The 23,020-nt window shown below is 37.1% G+C and overlaps 1 protein-coding gene across 1 annotated transcript; it reads left to right on the plus strand.

Moving 5' to 3' along the window:
• Positions 1–5,033: 5,033 nt before the first annotated feature.
• SPINK13 (serine peptidase inhibitor Kazal type 13) lies at positions 5,034–21,684 on the plus strand. Its single transcript, XM_021939850.2, has 4 exons — positions 5,034–5,103; positions 9,372–9,409; positions 17,334–17,461; positions 21,636–21,684. Exons 1-4 carry the CDS (start codon positions 5,034–5,036, stop codon positions 21,682–21,684), a joined length of 285 nt encoding a protein of 94 aa, XP_021795542.2.
• Positions 21,685–23,020: the final 1,336 nt, after the last annotated feature.

Raw genomic sequence — 23,020 nt, forward strand, 5'->3', positions numbered from 1 at the left:
TAGTACCTTGATCTGAGACTCCCCAGCCTCTAGTACCGTTAGAGAATAAATTATTTTTTTTATAATTTATTTCAGGTACTTTGTTATAGTAGCACAAAATAAACTAAGATAATCTCACTAACAATAGCATAAAACAAATAATAAAATACCAAGGAGTAAGTTTAACCAAAGAAGTGTAAGATAAGTATACTGAAAACTATAAAGCATTGATGAACAAAATTAAACACAAGTAAATGAAAAAATGTCCCATGTTCATAGATTCGAAGAATTAATATTGTTGCAATATCCTTAGTACCCAAATCAATCTACAGATGCAAAGCAATCCCTATCAACCTTCCAATGTCATTCTTCACAGAAGTAGAAAAAAAATTCTAAAATTCATATAGAGTAACAGAAACCTCAAAGAGCCAAAGCAATCTTGATCAAAGAGAACAAAGCTAGAGGAGCCATGCTATTAAATTTTAAAATATATTACAAAGCTATAGTAATCAAAACAGCATGGAACTACTATAAAAGTAGACACACTAAACAACGGATAGGATAGACAGCCCAGAAATAAACCCACACATATGTGATTTTCAACAAAGGTGCCAATAATCTACAATGGGGAAAGAACAGTCTCTTCAATAAATGGTGCTGGGAAAACTAGACATTCACATGCACAGAAATGAAAGTGGATCCTTAGCTCATCCCCTATACAAGAGCCAACTCAAAATTCTTTAAATACTTAAATGTAATACCAAAAACTAAAACTACTAGAAGAAAACAGAGAGGGAAGAAAGAGCTCAGTAACATTGATCTGGACAATAATAATTTCTTAGATATGACCCCCAAATCACAAGCAGCCAAAGCAAAAATAGACAAATGGGATAATACCAAACTAAAAAGCTTTGCACAGAAAAAAAAAAAAAAAAAAAAAAAAACAGAGTGAAGTGACATGGAATGAGAGAAAATATTTGCAAATCATATATCTGATAAGGGACTAAAACTTGAAATATACTAGGAACTCAAACACATCAATAGCAAGAAAACAATAAACCAACTGAACAGTGGGCAAAGGACTTGAATAGAGATTTCTTAAAAGAAGACACATAAATGGCCAATAGATACATGAATAAATGTTGAAAGTTATGTTACATAATGGATATTTATTAAATACGTAGATCATTTCTAGCTAAGAAACTACTAAAACATTCATTGCTAAACCTAAATTTGAGCTTACATAATTTTGGCTTATAATTTTTATAGAAATATTAATATTATTAATTACTAAACATGATCTTTTTCTACATTGAAAAATTTCACTATTACAGCATATTTATAAAATTTGCTAATCTGCTATAAAATCATTATATATGACAGATAAATCATAACAATCTACTTTCTCATTTTCTCTGTAAAAGAACAGTTACTAATGGTTAAACATTATAATCAATATATGTGCATAAAAACTCTAGAAATAATGAGGGTGAAGGGAAGCAACATTACGTACATGAAAAGTATGCAAGGAATATTGTGTGTGTTTCTATTCGGGGGAAAAAAGAGGGTAACTTTATCCTTAAGTAAAATGAACAAGTTGATTTCAGTTACGCAAAGTAAAATGTTACTTTCTTCATACCCAAGTATTATTACCATAAATAATAGTACCATAATATAAGCAATGAAGAGCCATAATAGTATTTACCATAAATATTATTTACCATAAATAATAGTACCATAATATAAGCAATGGAGGACTTGAGTAGGGCAACAAGATCAGATTTGTATTTAGTTTTGTGTCCACCATTGAGGTAATATCTGTATATAAATAAAACGGATAAACTACCCTGCAAGTCAAAAAGAAGGCCCATCATATTCACGTATAAAGGAACTGCATTATAAAAATGTTACTTTTCCAAAATGTATGTGACTCCTTAATCAAAATTAGGTGTTTTTTGTTTTTTTATTTTTATTTTTGGTGGACTAGATACAATGTCATCTGTGAAAACACATTTTTAAAAATATCCAAGAACACAGTAAACAACTGAATAAAAAAAGGATGGGTGGACTACTCTATTTCTTCTTATATCTGTTTACTGAATACTTACCTGTGGTAAATTCAATGCTCTTCACTGTGATTACAAGGTAAAAATTATTAACAGATATAGGCAAGGCCTTTTCCCTCATAGAGCCTATACTCTAATTAATTAAAAGGCAGTATTTTGAAGAGATTAAAAGCACTGGCTTTGGGAAAAGCAAGATTTAATGAAAGGAAGAGGGGTACTTTTATTTTTATTTTTATTTTTATCTTTTTTTACCAGAAAGGTGAAACGTGTTATACAAGACATCCCTGGTAGGGTTCTAAGAAGACTGTTGGAGGATAAATTGAAGAGATTATTTTTTCTAAATTTAGAGCAAATGTAGAGAGAGCAAGTGAACATGGCCTTTGGCATGAATGTCATCTCTGTCCATTGTAGCATGGTTAGTAGCTAGTTGGTAGCTTCAGCAAATGAATTATCCCTTTGAGTTACCCTATCTCAGTTTCTTTTTCTCTTATACAAGACTCAGTGGTATATACCTCATAGGATTGTTATGAGGAATAAATATGATGAGAAATGTAAACTCTATAGCCAGGTGCCGACAGAATGAAAAGAATGAATGAAGGTGTAGATCCCTCGGTAAGTTGATATGGAGTGAAGAATAAAAACAGAGGGAAAAAAGGTAGATCATAAAAATTCCAGAATTTTAAAGTAAAAGGAAAATAGTGGACAGGGCTTGTTCATCCTGAAGCTTGTTTACTCAGTAACTAAGAGATGAAGTTTTCCACTCAAAGTCATATGGGTGGAATGGGATCAGATAGTGGAAACAAATTGCATAAAACAAAGAAAATGGTATGGGACAGGTGGCATAAGGTAGGAAAATGACATTAAATAAGAAGCTTTCACTGGAGTCTAAAGAGTTTAGGTAAATAATGATGTTATCCGGATCACAGAGTCCCCTGTATGGAACTTTTTCTATCTTTCTCCACAACCAAGGTCTGGAGCAGGAAAATAAGAAGCTGAATTTATCCCAACTTGGAAGAAAGAAGGAAAAATAGAGAACAGGACATCAAGAGAGGATGGACATGTCAAGGAGCTAAATATTAATGTCAGACTATGGAATTCAAGCTAGTACGGGAACACAAAGCCATAAAAGAGTACTAACTACTCTAGGAGAGTTTAAAGCCTGTGAAATAGAACTTTTCGAGATAATGGCAAGTTTTTAGGCTTGCTTATGCTGAAGCGTCATATAAGCTAATAAGTAGATAAATTAGGAGGCTTGGATATTGCAAACCTTATTGGTTGGGGAGTTACCCAGGCTAATAGAAAAACAAAAATTATATCCTAGAAAGACAGAACAGGTCTGACTTCTGAGAATAAGGGTCAGAGAAGACTAGAAAGGCTGGAACCACCTTGAAATTGGTGTGTGGGCACGCACACACACACACACACACAATCACCAAATGATCTGGAATGTGGTAGGTCATTAATCTGCTTTGCAAATGTCAGAACTTTAGGATCCCAGTACTTCTTGTTCTCAAGATCCACAACCAGAAATCACAAGTACAGAACCTCCAGGTCTGTCTCTTCCTGCTGGAACAAGACACATCAGAGGGGGTGGTTCAGGAGAGGGATCAAACTCAGAAACAGCCATTAGAGTAAACTCATGCCAAGCAATTGGTCACTCAGCTATGCAATGAGTCAGCCCCCACTGCTGCATGTCCTTGGCTACAGACTTCTGGAACAGCAGCTCTTCTGAAGGCTAGTTGTGACACCCAAAGTGACAAGAGCAGGCCCATCTTCAGTCACCTCATCCAGGTAACTACTCTTTGATTTCTCTCTCCTTAGTCTAAGTCAGTGGTGGGGTCTCTTCAGCTTTCCTCTCTGTCAGTGCATTTCCCTCTTTTCCCTCTAATACCCTCCTTTTGTTTCTTCTGCATATTAAAGTGGAGAAAATGTCATGCTTATTTATGATTCTCCTTCATTTCTCTATATGCCTTGCTACAATTTTGAAAGCAGACAGAATGAATAGAATAGGGCGTGAGCAAGTTAAGGAAATGGACTGGGAAGGTATCTTCTCCCTGGGCCTAAATATTTCACTCACAGCAAAGAAAAGTTGGGCTAAACAAATTATCAATTTAATATGTTTAAACTCTGCTTATATTAATACCAGTTGATTCTTTCAATATCCTATGAAGTTCATACTTTCTGAGGCCTACACTTCTCAGAGACGTTAAACCAAGAATCTGAACTCCCATCTAACTCCAAACTCTGTGATTTCTAGCATCTCACTCAATTCAAGGTCATATGTCACATTTTTTTTTTTTCCCTGATTCTTGCATCAGGGAAGGTATACACAATTTGTATTAAGCATAACCAACGATTCCATTTTTAACCCATTCTTTATATTTGAGCCCATGTGACTGACCTGGCAAAGAGAAATTTAGCTGGGAAATAAAGGGCTTAAATGTGGGAGAAAGTGGTCCATCCCAGGGAATCACATGTTATAGGGTGATAGGTCCAAGACTGTACAGGACAGCCCTCAGTTTACACCTGTTACCTCAGAATTCTTATGAATTCTTTACATGTTTGTGTTCACTAATAAGAAGGCAGTAGCTTAGGTAATTAACTGTGAGATAATTAAATAATTGTAGGGTGAACCTATGTATAGGTGATAGAATTTGAGTCAACCCTGATGAATCTCGAGCTTAATTTTTCTCCCAGGCCAGAACTGTGATTGTCAGCTAGGTTTTGGCAGGAAAAAAAAAAAAAAAAAAAAAAAAAGTCATGTTTTTATGTTTTTCATTTTCCTCTGGAAAGAAAAAGGGGTTTCAGGCCTGAGTTCCTGGAGACCATGTCAGTATAAGAACCACCAGGGCAAGTGTACGGGAATGGTATCACCACAGGGTATTGTGTTCTCTCACATTGGAAAAGCTAGCTGTGCAGGAAACTAAAAACAAAGAATCTTGGGCATGTTCACAGGCCTTATCAAAGAAGAGTGTTACATGAGATCCAATGGCTGCCTTTCCCCACAAGATTATATTTTTCCTGATATCCTCTACTTTGACACATATGGTTTCCTCAGGTGAGTAACCTAAGAGGTTTTGTGAGATAAACTCTGATTTTCTTAAAGTTATAGGAAAGAAAACGAGTAATTTTTGACTTTTATGGGAAATATTTTGCTGAAATGTAAGCCAGTGTAGTCCAAATTGGGTATAATTAAAATATATATTCTTAAATAGAAAAATCAAACTTGTTTTCTACGTGGTGGAGTCACAACTTCGTGTCTATTCTGTCGATCCAAAAGAAATCCTCTAGAGCAGAGAAAATTGTGACATTTTTTATTGTAAGCAATATACACTACAATTGTTATTTTTTCCTAGAAAAAATGATGCATTTTCTTATGGCTTTCAAATATGACAAGTGATATGATAAATATGAAAATGAAAAATAAGCCAATGAAAAATAAAGCTATTTCTGTGATTGATGTTGGGTTGACATGTGTCTTTAGAGTTCAATAGTAAAAATCATGAATGTATAAAAACAAAACCTATGTTACCTGCTGATTATAGAGGGAATAATGCCTCCCCAAAATGTCCAAGTCCTAATCACTTGAACCTGTGAATATGTTGCCTTGCATGGCACAGGGGGCTTTGCAGATGTAATTTAGTTAAGGATCCTAAGATTGAAAACTAATACTGGATTATTCAGGTGGAACAATATAATCACAAGGATTCTTATCAGAGGGAGGCAGGAGGGCCCAAGTCAGAGAAGATGTGACAATGGAAGCAGAAGTTAGAATGGTACAGTAAAGGGCCATGGGCCAAGGAACTCAGACAGCCTGTAGAAGCTAGAAAAGGTAAGGAAATTAATTCTTCCCTAGAAACTCCAGGAGGAATGCATCACTGCTGACATCTTGACTTTAGGACTTCTAACCTCCAGAATTGTAAGAGAATAAATTTGTGTTGTTTTAAGTCACTACATTTGTGACAATTCATTACAACAGCAATAAGAAAATAGTACACCTGCAAATCAGTTACAAATTAGTAAAGCAGACAGTACAACCTCATGTTTGCATTTCCAGATCATCCTTAAATACATGATACAAAGTAAATGCTCAATAAATGAATGTTTAAAAATGTAGCTATTATCAATTGATTGCCTGCTGTGTGTAGGTTCTCTGTAATATACTTTATTATTTTAAATATGCCTCAGTTGGATAGAATTGGATTAATCACAATACTTGGTTCAATAAATTCCATTGGGTTCAATCAAAAAGCACCATGAATATATAATTCCTGCAAAACTCTAGACTACCAACAAAAGCTCAGATTCAATAATGTAGTATTCAGTGATCCAATTCTCTTGTCTATCTTCATCCAATAAAAACACACTTCTACATCTTTTTTTAATTTATTTTTTCCCAAAATTCTTACTTCAGTTTCAGTCATTCTAAATCTTATGTCCATTCTTCTCGTGCTCTTATTTTTAATATAGTCTTTTATTTATACACATCACGGAAAATATATTTTTATAATTATTTTAACATTTATGTAACATTTATATAACTTGTCATATACAACTTTTTTTTTTTTTTTTTTTTTTTTTTTTTTTTTTTTTTTTTTTTTTTTGTGTTTTTTTTTTTTTTTTTTTTTTTTTTTTTTTTTTTTTTTTTTTTTTTTGGAGACGGAGTCTCTTTCTGTCGCCCAGGCTGGAGTGCAGTGGTGCGATCTCACTGCAAGCTCCGCCTCCTGGGGTTCACGCCGTTCTCCTGCCTCAGCCTCCCGTGTAGCTGGGACTACAGGCGCCCGCCACCATGCCCGGCTAATTTTATTGTATTTTTAGTAGAGACGGGGTTTCACCGTGTTAGCCAGGATGGTCTCAATCTCCTGACCTCGTGATCCGCCCACCTCAATCTCCCAAAGTGCTGGAATTACAGGCGTGAGCCACCATGCCCTGCCTATTATTAGGACTTTTTAATTCAATATTACATAAGAGAATCTTTTCATCTTTTGAGATTTGCTTTTTCCTACCTACTGTTTAAATTTATACATCTTCCTGTGTGCAGTTGTTCATTTAGTTTCATTGATGAATAATATCACACCAATGAATAATATCCCAACGTGCGACTATACCCTAATTTCATTACTCTTCTGTTGATGGACATTTGGTTTACTTACAAATTTATGATGTTAAGGGCAGAGCTGGTAGAAATATTCTTACACATGTTTTTTGATGCACATGAACCAGAGTTTCTCTTAGGTATGTATCTAAGAGTAGAGTTGCTATGCTACAATGTGTGTGAATTTTCTATACTAGAAGATAATGCCAGATGGTTCTCCAAAGTTGCTGCATGAACTAATAACTTTTCATTAGAAAACTAAAATTTAAAAAGTATTAGATAATAAAAAATGTTTCAGATGATAGTGCAATATACAAATTGAGATTCTTTTTTTGTTTTCCTTCCAGAAGCCCAGTTGTTTTAGTGTGATTTGTGGAAAGGATGATTCTTTTTCCACTAAATTGTTCTTTCACCTTTGCCAAAAAGCACTTGTCCACAGAAGTGTGTATTTTTGAACTTCTTAGATGCCTATATTTCTGGACTCTATCCTTTTCACTGATCTATTTTTTATCTTTATGCCAATCTGTTATGCAAATGTCAGACCTTTAGGATGCCAATACTTCCTGTTCTCAGGATCCACACCAGAAATCACAAGTACCGAAACTTCAGGTCTGTCTTTAACAAATTAAGTAAGCCATATTGTGAAAGAAAAATATGTTTACACCAAAATGGGAGGAATGGAACTAACCCAACTTATCTTTGAGTCTATTAGCTGAACTATATACTCTTACTCTGAAGACAAAAAAGTCATTTATACATTGAATTCTAATTTGTAGGCTCACATTTTGCAAAAGCATGGAATAAGAATTCTGTAAATGCAAATAGAGTTTTGTTCAATATTGTCAAATTTTACTTCATAAACATTCTTCCCATTTGGATTCCCACCAGGAACCTCTTTCTCAACAGCTAATCTGATCGGTGATAAATGGTATTTCCATATAGTTTTAATTAGCATTTTTCTTAGCATGAGTAAGGCTGAATTTCCTTTAGAGATTCAAGGGTCATTTCTGTATCTTTTTGAGTATGTATACTTGTGTAAATTATATTTGCATGTATATTGTCTGTTCTTCAGTTAGGTTTCTTGTTTTATTCTTCCCTCAATTTTAATGAGTTCTTTATAAATTAGACATATTAGCCCTTTATCAAAAATCTTTTTAGATTGTATATGTTTATTTTTTGCCAGGAAGTTGTTTTAATTTTTAAGTAAAAAAATGCATCTGTTTTTCTGTTATTGTATTTAGATTAATGAATCATTATAATTAAAAAATTATGTCATTTTAATTATTATATAGTTTTATTTTTTATGTTTAGATCCTGATTCATTTGGAATTAATTCTTATGCATGATGTGCAGTATATACATGTAATTTTGTTTCATTTTTACTAGATGAAGACCTTTATTTTTTTTTCTTGTAACTATATCCAGTTACCTTTGTCGTAAAAATATTCTGACCTTTCAGAAGTAGATAAAAGCATTCTATCTTTTTTGTTCTCTGAAAGAGTGTACATGTAATCAGCAAGACCTATTCCTCAAAAGGTTGGTAGTCTTTTCTTTGTGGGAAGATTTCTAAATATCATGCAGAATTTTCCTTTTAACTTTTGAAAATTCTAACTATATTTTAAATATCACTTAACAGTGACAGATAAGACCAAAATACAATAAGTACTTTCTTATTTCATTTTCCCACAGGCAGCTAGTAACCCTCTATCCCAGGCAACACCAGCAACCCTCATACAAGCACCCCATAAAGTCAGTATCCTGAAAGCCAGCGAACTCCCTCAGTTTTCTTATCATCCCTGTGTCCGCTTTAATTCGGCATCTTGGTAGGAACTGGCCTGATACATTACTTACTATATCATATTTATTTTCTAAATTTTAAAAATGCATGTAATTAACCCAATTGCAGTGAAGAGGAAGCTAAAGCCAACAAAAGTGAAAATAAATAAATAAAATTATTTGTAAGCTATATATACAACCTCAAACAGTTTTTACTCTTTCCTTACTGATACAGCAAATTTATAAATAAAATCAAGACTGTGAAAAAGAAAGAATAAATGGATAAAGTAATTTAAAAAGGAATGTTACTGCAAATTCTATTGCTATTAAAATTATTTTGTATACATTTTTGTAAATGAGAAATTACGTTATTCAGTCAGTGACTTCAATAGGTGATATGATATCCCATGGAGAACTATTTCCTTTAACTTACTGTGTGTGTTCTTTATTTGCAGCAATTTTCAAAAAACACGACTTCACTAAATGGCCTAAGGTAAGTTTAAAATTCTCAGTTCTAGATCGTAATTCTAGTCTAATCACGCTCTTGACATGAGATCTAAAACTTCATGGAAAGTCAGGCATAGTGGCTCATGCCTGTAATTCCAGAACTTAGGGAGGCTGAGGCGGGAGGATCACTTGAGCCCAGGAGCTCAAGGTCAGCCAGAGCAACATAGCAAGATCTTGTGTCTAAAAAAATACAAAAATTAGCCAGGTGTGGTGGGGCAAGCCTATAGCCAGCTACATGGGAGGTTGAGTTGGGAGGGTCACTTGAGGCCAGGAGTTGGAAACTGCAGTAAGCCATAATGGCACCACTGCACTCCAGCCTGGGCAACAGAGTGAAACCCTGTCTATAAATAAATAAATAAATCTTCATGGAGGTAAAGCAGAATGGAAGGATTCTATGTGACCTTGCATATAGACATCTCCAGAATTAGATTGTCTCCATGTAGCACAAGCTTTACTATGTGGTACATATACACCATGGAATACTATGCAGCCATGAAAAAGAATGAGTTCATGTCCTTTGCAGAGACATGTATGGAGCTGGAAACCATCATTCTCAGCAAATTAACACAGGAACAGAAAACCAAACACCACGTATTCCCACTCATAAGTGGGAGTTGAATAATGAGAACACATGAACACAGGGAGGTGTATATGTGCCATATTTACTAAAATATAATATTTTAGTAAAATAAATATCTTTATAGTCAAATAAAATATTGAGTAAATATATCTCTGAGCATTAAGTAAAATAATACCTTCCATGTGTTCGAACTCACAAAGCTAAACAGTGGTAAATACAGGGTTTATTCTCAGTTTTAATAAGTTTTGGGATACATGTGCAGAACATACAGGTTTGCTACCTAAGTATACATGTGCAGTGTTGGTTTACCGCACCCATCAACCCATCGTCTACATTAGGTATTTCTCTTAATGCTATTCCTTCCCTTGTCCCCGTTCCCACAACAGGCCCCAGTGTGTAATGTTCCCCTCCATGTGTTCATGTGTTCTCATTATTCAACTCCTACTTATGAGTGAGAATATGTAGTGCTTGGTTTTCTGTTTCTGTGTTAATTTGCTGAGAATGATGGTTTCCAGCTACACACATGCCCTGCAAAGGACATGAACTCATTCTTTTTCATGGCTGCATAGTATTCCACGGTGTATATGTGCCACATTTTCTTTATCCAGTCTATCATTGATGGGCATTTGGGTTGGTTCCAAGTCTTTGCTATTGTGAATAGTGCTACAATAAACATATGTGTGCATGTGTTTTTATAGTAGAATGATTTATAATCCTTTGGGTATATACCCAGTAAAGAGATTGCTATGTCAAATAGTATTACTAGTTCTAGATCCTTGAGGACTTGCCACATTGTCCTCCACAATGGTTGAACTAATTTACACTCCCACCAACAGTGTAAAAGCATTCCTATTTCTCCACATCCTCTCCAGCATCTGTTGTTTCCTGACATTTTTTCCTTTTTCTTTTTTTTTTTTTTTTTTTTTTGACAGAGTCTCGCTCTGTCACCCAGGCTGGAGAGCAGTGGCGCATTCTCGGCTTACTGCAAGCACCACCTCCCAGGTTCACACCATTCTCCTGCCTCAGCCTCCCAAGTAGCTGGGACTACAGGCACCCGCCACCATGCTCAGCTAATTTTTCTGTATTTTTTAGTAGAGATGGGGTTTCACCATGTTAGCCAGGATTATCTCTATCTCCTGACCTGTTAATCCGCCCGCCTCGGCCTCCCCAAGTGCTGGGATTACAGGTGTGAGCCACCGCACCCGGCCTGTTTCCTGACTTTTTAATGATCGCCATTCTAACTGGTGTGAGATGGTATCTCATTGTGGTTTTGATTTGCATTTCTCTGATGACCAGTGATGATGAGTTTTTTTTCATATGTTTGTTGGCACATAAATGTCTTCTTTTGAAAAATGTCTGTTCATATCCTTTGCCTACTTTTTGATGAGGTTGTTTTTTCTCTTGTAAATTTGTTTAAGTTCCTTGTAGATTCTGGATATTAACCCTTTGTCAGATGGATAGATTGCAAAAATTCTCTCCCATTCTGTAGGTTGCCTGTTCACTCTGATGATAGTTTATTTTGCTGTGCAGAAGCTCTTTAGTTTAATTAGATCCCATTTGTCAATTTTGGCTTCTGTTGCCAATTGCTTTTGGTGTTTTTTAGTCATGAAGTATTTGCCCATGCCTGTGTCCTGAATGGTATTGCCTAGGTTTTCTTCTAGGGAATTTATGGTTTTAGGTCTTGCATTTAAATCATTAATCCATCTTGAGTTAATTTTTGTTTGAAGTGTAAGGAAGGGATCCAGTTTCAGTTTTTGGCATATGGTTAGACAGTTTTCCCAATACCATTTGTTAAATAGGGAATCCTTTCCCCATTGCTTGTTTTTGTCAAATTTGTCAAAGATCAGATGGTTGTGGATGTGTGATGTTATTTCTGAGACCTCTGTTCTGTTCCATTGGTCTATATAGCTGTTTTGGTTACTGTTGCCTTATAGTATAGTTTGAAGTCAGGTAGTATGATGCCTCTAGCTTTGTTCTTTTTGTTTAAAATTGTCTTGGCTATATGGGCTCTTTTTTGGTTCCATATGAAATTTGAAGTATTTTTTTCTAATTATGTGAAGAAAGTCTACAGTAGCTTGATGGGAATAGCATTGAATCTATAAATTACTTTGGGCAGTATTGCCATTTTCACAATATTGATTCTTCCTATCCATGAGCATAGGATGTTTTTCCATTTGTTTGCATTCTCTCTTACTTCCTTGAGCAGTGGTTTGTAGTTCTCCTTGAAGCGGTCCTTCACATCCCTTGTAAGTTGTATTCCTAGGTATTTTATTCTCTTTGTAGCAATTGTGAATGGGAGTTCACTCATGATTTGGCACTCTGTTTGTCTATTATTGGTGTATAGGAATGCTTATGATTTTTGCACATTCATTTTGTATCCTGAGACTTTGCTGAAGTTGCTTATCAGCCTAAGGAATTTTTGGGCTGAGGTGATGTAATTTTCTAAATCTATGATCATGTCATCTGCAAGCAGAGATAATTTGACTTCCTCTCTTCCTATTTGAATACCTTTATTTCTTTCTCTTGCCTTAATGCCCTGGTCAGAACTTCTAATACTACGTTGAATAGGAGTGGTGAAAGAGGACATCCTTGCCTTGTGCTGGTTTTCAAAGGGAATGCTTCCAGCTTTTGCCCATTTAGTATGATATTGGCAATGGGTTTTTCATAAATAGCACTTACTATTTTGAGATACATTCAATCAATACCTAGTTTATTGAGTGTTTTTAGCATGACGGGGTTTTGAATTTTATTGAAGGTCTTTTCTGCACCTATTGAGATAATCATGTGGTTTTTGTCATTGGTTCTGTTTATGTGATGGACTATGTTTATTGATTTGCATATGTTAAACGAACCTTGCATCGCAAGGATGAAGCCAACTTGATCATGGTGGGTAAGCTTTTTGATGGGCTGCTGGATTCGGTTTGCCAGTATTTTATTGAGGATTTTCATATCCATGTTCATCAGGGATCTTGGCATGAAATTTTCTTTTCTTCTTGTGTCTCTGCCAGGTTTTGATATCAGGATGATGCTGACTCATAAAATGAGTTAGGGAGGAGTCCCTCTTTTTCTATTGTTTGGAACAGTTTCAGAAGGAATGGTACCAGCTCCTCTTTGTACCTCCGGTGGAATTCAGCTGTGAATCCATCTGGTCCTGGGCTTCTTTTGGTTGGTAGGCTATTAATTACTGCCTCTATTTCAGGACTTATTATTGGTCTATTTAGGGATTCGACTTCTTCCTGGTTTAGTCTTGGGAGGATGTATGTGTCCAGGAATTTATCCATTTCTTCTAGATTTTCTACTTTATTTGCATAGAGGTGTTTATAGTATTCTCTGATTGTAGTTTATATTTCTGTGGGATTGGTGGTGATATCCCTTTATCATTTTTTATTGTGTCTATTTCATTCTTCTCTCTTTTCTTCTTTGTCTGGCTAGCAGTCTGTTTTCAAAAAACCAGCTCCTAGATTCATTGATTTTTTGAAGGGGTTTTTGAGTCTCTATCGCCTTCAGTTCTGCTCTGATCTTAGTTATTTCTTGTCTTCTGCTAGCTTTTGAATTTGTCTGTTCTTGCTTCTCTAGTTCTTATAATTGTGATGTTAAGGTGTCAATTTTAGATCTTTCCCACTTTCTCCTGTGGGCATTTATTGCTATAAATTTCCCTCTAAACACTGCTTTAGCTGTATCCCATAGATTCTGTTACGCTGTGTCTTTGTTCTCATCAGTTTCAAAGAATATCTTCATTTTTACCTTAATTTTGTTATTGACCCAGTAGCCATTCAGAAACAGGTTGTTCTGTTTCCGTGTAGTTGTGCAGTTTTGAGTGAGTTTCTTAATCCTGAGTTATAATTTGATTGCACTGTGGCCTGAGAGACTGTTTGTTATGATTTCCCTTCTTTTGCATTTGCTGAGGAGTGTTTTACTTCCAATAATGTGTTCAATTTTAGAATACGTGTGATATGGTGCTGAGAAGAATATATATTTTGTTGATTTGGGGTGGAAAGTTCTGTAGATGTCTACTAGGTCCACTTGGTCCAGAACTGAATTCGAGTCCTGAATATCCTTGTTAATTTTCTGTCTCATCAATCTTCTGACATTGGGGTGTTAAAGTCTCCCACTATTATTGTATGGGAGTGTAAGTCCCCTTGTAGGTCTCTAAGAACTTGCTTTATGAATCTGGGTGCCCCTATATTGGGTGCATATATATTTAGGATAGTTAGCTCTTCTTGTTGCATTGATTCCTTTACCATTATGTAATGGCCTTCTTTGTCTCTTTTTGTGTTTGTTGGTTTAAAGTCTGTTTTATCAGAGACTAGAATTGCAACCCTTACTTTTTTTTGCTTTCCATTTGCTTGGTAAATCTTCTGCCATCCGTTTATTTTGAGTCTATGTGTGTCTTTGCACATGAGATGGGTCTCCTGGATACAGCACACTGATGGGTCTTGACTCTATCCAATTTGCCAGTCTGTGTCTTTTAATTGGGGCATTTTGCCCATTTACATTTAAGGTTAATATTGTTATATGTAAATCTGATCCTGGCATTATTATGCTAACTGGTTATTTTGCCCATTAGTTGATGCAGTTTCTTCATAGTGTTGACAGTCTTTACATTTTGGTATGTTTTTGCAGTGGCTAATACCAGTTTTTCCTTCCCATGTTTAGTGCTTCCCTCAGGAGCTCTTGTAAGGCAGGCCTGGTGGTGACAAAATCCCTAGTATTTGCTTGTCTGTGAAGGATTTTATTTCTCCTTCCCTTATGAAGCTTAGTTTGGCTGGATATGAAATTCTGGGTTGAAAGTTCTTTTCTTTAAGAATGTTGAACATTGACTCCCACTCTCTTCTGGCTTGTAGAGTTTCTGCAGAGAGATTCACTGTTAGTTTGATGGGCTTCTTTTTGTGGGTAATCCGACCTTTCTCTCTGGCTGCCCTTAACATTTTTCCCTTCATTTCAACCTTGGTGAATCTGAAAATTATGTCTCTTGGGGTTGCTCTTCTTCAGGAGTATCTTTGTGGTGTTCTCCGTTTATCCCAAATTTGAATGTTGGCCTGTCTTGCTAGGTTGGGGAAGTTCTCCTGGATATTATCCTAAAGTGTGTTTTCCAACTTGGTTCCATTCTCCCCATCACTTTCAGGTATACCAGTCAAACGTAGGTTTGGTCTTTTCACATAGTCCCATATTTCTTGAAGGCTTTGTTAATTCCTTTTCATCCTTTTTTCTCTAATCTTGTCTTCACACTTTATTTCATTAAGTTGATCTTCAATCTCTGATATCCTTTTGTTTGCTAATTGATTTGGCTATTGATACTTATGTATGCTTCATGAAGTTCTCATGCTGTGTTTTTCATCTTCATCAGGTCATTTATGTTCTCCTCTAAACTGGTTATGCTAGTTAGCAGTTCCTGTAACCTTTTATCAAGGTTCTTAGCTTTCTTGCATTGGGTTAGAACACACTCCTTTGACTCAGAGGAGTTTGCTATTACCCACCTTCTGAAGCCTACTTCTGTCAATTTGTCAAATTCATTTTCCATCCAGTTTTGCTTCCTTGTTGCCAAGGAGTTGTGATCCTTTGGAGGGGAAGAGGTATTCTGAGTTTTGAAATTTTAAGCCTTTTTGGCTTTCCTCATCTTCATGGATTTATCTACCTTTGGTCTTTGATGTTGGAGACCTTCAGATCGAGTTTTTGCATGGTCATCCTTTTGGTTGATGTTGATACTATTGCTTTCCATTTGTTAGTTTGCCTTCTAACAGTCAGGCCCCTCTTCTGCAGGTCTGCTGGAGTTTGCTGGAGGTCCACTCCAGCCCCTGTTTGTCTGGTTATCAACAGTAGAGGCTGCAGAACAGTAAAGATTGCTGCCTGCTCCTTCCTCCAGAAACTTTGTCCCAGAGTGGCACCCGCCAGATGCCAGCCAGAACTCTCTTCTTGGAGGTGTCTGTAGACCCCTGCTGGGAGGTGTCTCCCTATCGGGAGGCACGCTCAGGGACTCACTTGAGGAGGCAGTCTATTTCTTAGCTGAGCTCAAGCACTGTGCTGGGAGATTCACTGCTCTTTCTAGAGCCAGCAGGTAGGAACCTTTAAGTCTGCTGAAGATGCACCTACAGCAGCCCCTTCCCCCAGGGGCTCTGTTCTAGGGAGATGGGAGTTTTATCTATAAGCCCCTGACTGGGGCTGCTGCCTTTTGTTAGTGATGCCCTGCCCAGGGAGGAGAAATCTAGAGAGGCGGTCTGGCTACAGCAGCTTTGCTGAGCTGCAGTGGGCTCCATCCAGTCTGAACTTCCCAGCGGCTTTGTTTACATTGTGAGGGGAAAACCGCCTACTCAAGCCTCAGTAATAGCGGACGCCCCTCCCCTCACCAAGCTTGAGTGTCCCAGGTCAACTTCAGACTGCTGTGCTGTCACCGACAATTTCAAGCTGGTGGATCTTAGCTTGCTGGGGTCTGTGGGGATGGGACCTGCTGAGCAAGACCACTCGGCTCTCTGACTTCAGCCCCCTTTCCACAGAGTGAACAGTTCTGTCTCGCTGGCGTTCCAGGCACCTCAGGGGTTGAAAAAAACTCCTGCAGTTAGCTCAGTGTCTGCCCAAACGGGCATCCAGTTTTGTGCTTGAAACCCAGGGCCCTGGTGCGGTAGGCACCCAAGGGAATCTCCTGGTCTGCAGGTTGCGAAGACTGTGGGAAAAGCATAGTATCTGGGCTGGATAGCACTGTCCTTCACAGCACAGTCTCTCATGGCTTCCCTTGGCTAGGGGAGGGAGTTCCCTGACCCCTTGCACCTCCCAGGTGAGGTGACATCCCACTCTGCTTCTGTTCACCCTCGGTGGGCTGTACCCACTATCTAACCAGTCCCAGTGAGATGCGTCAGGTACCTCAGTTGGAAATGCAGAAATCACCCACCTCTGCATTGGTCTCATTGGGAGCTGCAGAACAGAGCTGTTCCTATTCAGCCATCTTGCCTGAGAGTTTTAATAAGTTTTAACACAAAATCCTTATTCTGACCAATGACATTTGAGGGTTGTCCTCTAGAAGTTAACAAACACATACATATCTCCACTCATAAACTTCCTACTGGAACTGAAACATGAAGGCTAAGTGAAAACTTTGCATTCAAGGTTAAACAGGAATATTAAAATGGTTATGACTTGAAGAGATGATAAGATAGGTGGGGACACTACAATCAGAAAAAGAAACTGGCCTGACAGAAGACCACAGCACAGGGAATCCTTGATAAGATTAATTGACTGTTATGATTTAATATTATTTTTAAGTTGGGCAGAAGTGACAGGAAGAAATAGATGGAAGAGAATCTATTATTTGTTATTTTGTGGTATCATGTACTTGCAGCCCCCATGTAAAATGTATCAGCCACCGGAACCATTTTACGATGTAGACTGCCCTGATGTAATAGCACCTGTTTGTGCCTCAAATGGCCGCACTTTCCAGAATGAGTGTTTCTTTTGTGTTGAGCAGTGGTAAGTACAGAATAAACTGCCATTACTTTTTGCCTCTACTTCTTCACAGAAATTTCAAAGAAACTTAGTCAAGGAATTGGGTTTTACTGATGCATACTTTTTTAAAAAAAACAGCCTGTATTATTTACAAACACTGGGGACAGACTACAGACAGAGTGAAGAAAGAAAGTTTCCTAGAATTTAGTTAATATTCAAAGTTGAATCATTTAAAAAAGAAAAAAGGCTTACATAATGTTTTGGGAGAACTGTACAGAGATTATATTTGTGAGTAATCTATAGATTATATTCAAGGAATGAATGGAAATCTAGTTATTTTTTAAAAACTCAACTTTTTTTATACGTCACATTGACAAACCTATCAATAGCACCTATCAGTGTTTGGTAGCTATTAAGAGGCATAGAAAAAGATGCAGATGCAGATGCAGCTATAGACATAGACAAAGGTATAAACATAGATGCAGGTATAGATACACACACAAGTAGCAAAGGGGTTTTGTGTTCTCACATGTACAAAAATTGACGGTCAACTTTTCATATTATTTTTGCCTTTCAAATAAATTCAGTAGGAAATTTAGACTAAAGAACCAATAATATTCCTTATAATATATATTTAGTTCCATTCAAAATTGTTTTCACAAATTAGTCCTGTATCTTGTCAGTTAACTTCTTCATGACCTGTGAGATCTTCTCTGTTGGGGATCCCCAAGACTATCTTCAGGCTTGAGGATTCAGGAGGACTCATAAAACTCAGAAGAGCTGTTATATTCATGGTAACTGTTTATTACAATGAAAGGATACAAACTAAAATCAGCAAAGACCAAAGATGCATGAGGTGGAGTCCCTGAGAGAGCAGGCACAAGTTTCCAGCTGTCTTCTCCCAGTGGACTCACAGAAGTGATACCTAATTCTCCCTGCTACCATGACAACACACATGAAGCATTGCTGCTACCATGACAACACACATGAAGCATTGCTGCTACCATGACAACACACATGAAGCATTGCTTACCAGGGAAGCTCACCCAAGATGTGGTGTTCAGACTGTTTAATGGGGGTTAGTCAGGTAGACACAGAACACCTACATGGCTGATCTTAAATACTTAATCTCCAGCTCCTGCCCAGCCAGAGATCAAATTGGCATAGAGTGGTTCAGGACCCTAGGTAAACAACAACAGGTGTTCATTATAAATTTCATGGCAAGCATAAACTCTTTGGCAGACCCAGGTCCTAGATATACACACATACCCTATTGCACAGAATATTCCAAGGGCTTGTAGGTTATCTGCCAGGAGCTGGTTTGAGCATGCCAAGCCTGCTGAGCCAACTCTTCTGCACAGCTTTCTTTGAAAATAATCCTCATGAGCTTCTAGTATCATGTTGCCCTTCCATGAGGATTATTCCATTTCAGAGGATAATTGAAATGTCCTTTAACGAAAAAGAATGTAAATGTATAAATGTAAGTTAACCAGGTCTCTACTAATGGCGCTACTGTTCTCATTCAAAGATGAGCTAGAATTCAGGAGTGTTATCAGACTATATAGAATAATTAAGTTACATTATCCTTCCTTCCTAATGTGGTTACTGTTGGTTTCTTAGGAATGAGATAGTCAGAAAAGAGACTTGGAAATGTCTTTGTAGCTCTTCCATGTAATATTTCTGTTATACTCTGTGGTGTTTGTACACACACTACTAAAAAGAGCAGTGTAAGAGGGTCTCCCTCATAATGCCCTGGCCTTTGGAAAATCACATAGAATGAGGCAGACATGCAGTGTGGGCCTTGATCTGCTGGACTATTACTTCACAACTTCCCACAAAGATCATTCTGAGATTCCTTTCAGGCTCACCTAGGAAATGTGAGGAGGCCATAACCTCACAGAGCAGTGTTAGCAGCTCAAATATCAGGCCTCAGATATCTTTGGCAAAAACGGGGAAGAAGTTAAAGAAACAATCCCTTCTTTCCTTCCTTCCTCCCTCCCTTCCTTTCCTTCCTCTCTTCCTTCCTGTCTTCCTTCATCAATTCCTTCCCTCCTTCCTTCCTTCCTTTCCTTCCTGCCTTCCTTGCTTCCTTCTTTCCTCCCTCCCTCCCTTTCCTTCCTTCCTTCCTTCCTCCCTCCCTTTCCTTTCAGTTAACTTAAAGGTTAACTGAAACCTTCCTGCCTTCCCTTGCTTCCTTCTTTCCTCCCTCCCTTTCCTTCCCTCCTTCCTTCCTTCCTTCTTTCCTTCCTTCCTTCCTCCCTCCCTCCATCTGTTTCCTTTCTCCCTCCCTCCCTCCATCCATTTCCTTTCTCCCTCCCTCCCTCCTTCCTTCCCTTCCCCTTTCTTCCTTCCTTCCTTCCTTCTATTTTTCCTTCCTACTTTCTTCCATCCTTCCTTGGGCTTCTAAGTCATCCTCTAGAAGTTGGTAATAATTCCTGGTGTAGTAATTCCTTCCTTCCTTCCTTCCTTCCTTCCTTCCTTCCTTCCTCCCTCCCTCCCTCCCTCCCTCCCTCCCTCTCTCCCTCTTTCCTTCTTTCCTTCCTATCTACCTTGTAACTCTGAGAGATGTACTGTGACCACTCTATTTTTTATTTCTCAGTCTAAGAATAAATGAAGAGCCCTGCTGGTTAAAATAGTTAAAAACTGTTCAGTAACATTGTAGCCAATATGAGCACAGTTCATATCAAACATATCTTATTCTGGAACACAGAAAATTAATTCCAATGGCAGGAATGGTGCAGTGACATGCATATTTGCTTAATTCTCCATATGACCTGAATGTGTAAACTTAATTTCCATGCCATTTCTATATCTTGGGGCAAGAAGAATAGTCCTAATGCTCTTTTGAGTGATGGGAGGAGAAGGGTAATTCCTTGGTCTCTGCTCTTGGCAGTGTTTTGAGGAAAAAGCCCTGGCAAATTGGACTCACTGCTCTCAGAGATATCTGCCACTTGTAAACAATGTAAAATCTTTGAAAAATAATGATGAATCCAGGACTTGGCCAGAATTTATAAAGTCATATTCACTATCCTTAATGAATCCCTCAAGCCTACTCAGTCTAGCACTCTGGTAATATATGCTAAGAAAAGAGAACATTACATGAAACAGTCCATACTCTTAAAAAGCTTGTGGTCTTATTTGGCAAAAAGAACATATGCATACAAAGTTGATGAGAATAGAAAGCAACCTTGGTTTTGTTGGAAAAAATGATGTTTTAATAAGTTTTGAAATCATTGATAGAATTTACCCAAAAATACAGATTTCAAACTTGCTTAGTGATACTAAGCAAGGATTTATCAGGCAATAAATAAGCCTCAACTGCCTCATAGTAGCTCCCTGTTCAAATGGAGATCACATGTTCCAAACAACCATAGTTCTTTCTCTCTCTTTTGTAATGGAAGTGGTTCACATCACTTATTTATATTACCCACTAGGGTCCAAGCATTTATGTTTGCCATTCTTGAACAATGAGTGCGTTAGATATATATCAAAGGTGAGCCTGATTATAGGGGTTGGTGTGGGAAGTCTCTTGAAGAACGAGAGGGCTAAAGGAGTTTTAAAGAAATGGAACACAAAAAAGAAAAAGGATTGTTCAACCTACACAGTGCCAACTGTTTGGGAAAACACTTGGAATCAAGAAAGTGTGCAGTGTCTTTAGAGATGTAATACAAATATGATGCTGAAAGAAATATTATGTATTTAGAGAATGGTAATATGTAAAGATGGAAAATAAGAGGTTAGTCTTCTGTGAAACATAAATGCCCAAGAAAGGGGAATAGACTACAATCAATAGACAGTGTGAAAACAGTGAAAAATTTGAGCACAGAGCGAACTGTGTGAATTATGCATAGCATTATTGCTGTGGTTATCTTTTACCTCTTGGTTAAAAAAAAAAAGAAAATCTGGTATTTCTATGTTGAACTGAAAGGTATTGAGATGGGAATGGGTTAGGGGATGAAAAACTCTACATAAAAAATGTCGTAGGACACCTTTTGAATAATCAAGGCATGGAGAAAGAATGTACAAACTATAGTGGTAACCAAGAAAAATGGAAAAAAAAAAAAAAGAAGAATGTAAAGGGAATTTAAAAGCAGCTCCCTTCTCAGGACCTCTTTTAGAAGATAAGGAAAAGTACATTCAATACCAATGTTCACTTTCCTTATGATACTAATCTTCTTTTTTTTTCTCTTCTCTTTAGGGAATTTGGTTTTTACATAGAATTTGAAAAATATGGAAAATGTGATTAATGGATAACAGAGGACCTACACTTGCTTATTCTTTTTTTCTACTTAATTCAGAAAAGTATTTCTTTTGGAGTGTGAGGATGTAAATTAAATAACATCCCTATGCTGTACTTAAATGTCGAACAAAATGGGAGACAAAAATAAAGGAATCAAACTAACAAGAACCAAATATCACATTTATTACAAATAAACAACAAAAGAGCTGATATTCATTTCTATGTATTGATTGTTTTAAGTCATCTTCCTCCCATTTTGGGTAGTTTAAATTATCTTCACCAGTTGGGCTTGTTAACCCAACTGTTATATCTTGTTGTATCTTGTCATATCTTGTTATCCAAAATTATACTTACCACCAATTGCAGGCCTATCTGCAGAATTAAACCCTACCCCATTAATATAGTTAAAAGACATGGAGCAAAAGAGAAAATATCCTTCCTACAAAAGGCAAAGTCCAAAGGAAGGAATCACTGAGTTACCCAGGCCTATTGCTGTTTTTTACCATTCGCAAATGGATGTTATACTTTCTGTGGTTGGAGAAGTAAAAGGCCATGGAGAGAGGAGGAGTATTAGGCTACTGGATGATTCCTACTCAAAGAAAGAAAGGACGCTGGTATGGAAATAAGGAGACATGAATTTTGCCCTCAATTTTGCCACTGATTAACTATAATTTTGGGTCACATTCACTATCAGTGTCTCTGGCCATAGTGGCTTTAAATTTTTCTTGATTCCACTTACTGTTTTGTTTATGCAAAAGAGTAAGTCATCCACTTTACTGGTATCTAGCCTTATATATATATTGAAGATCCTGATGAAATACACTATGGCTCCTTCATTTGTTAGCAAGATTGGGATTTGAAAATCCACTATAGATTTACATCAGAAAGTAGAAATATTGTAGCAACAATGAGTGTTGTTAGTAGCTAGTATGGGAACTAAGGAGTGAAAAAATCAAATGGAGTAGACATCTTTTGCTGATGTTTCTATATCCAGCCATCCATATTCTAGAAACTAACATTCAATTATCTTTTTGTGATTAACCTTACCCTCAAGGTTGTGTCTTCATTTGTGTTAACTTCATCATGATCTGGGGTGGAACACATAATCTGGGCCTATGCACATCTACAGATGGAAGTCCCTTGGTCACAGACACTAGTGCAGGCATCAGCACATGACCTAAAACAGATCCATTGATATTCTGCTCCTTACCTAGAAATCCTAAGAGAAAGACTGTCACTCTTTTTTCCTGGGATGTGTTTTCTCAGAGCCACAGGCAGCAATCTTGTAAGAACAAATGGGAGCCCCTTTAAGAATGAAGTTAAAGAGCAGAGGAAACAGAAAC

This window comes from Papio anubis, chromosome 5, assembly GCF_008728515.1.
Source record: "Papio anubis isolate 15944 chromosome 5, Panubis1.0, whole genome shotgun sequence".
In the NCBI taxonomy this organism is placed as follows: domain Eukaryota; kingdom Metazoa; phylum Chordata; class Mammalia; order Primates; family Cercopithecidae; genus Papio; species Papio anubis.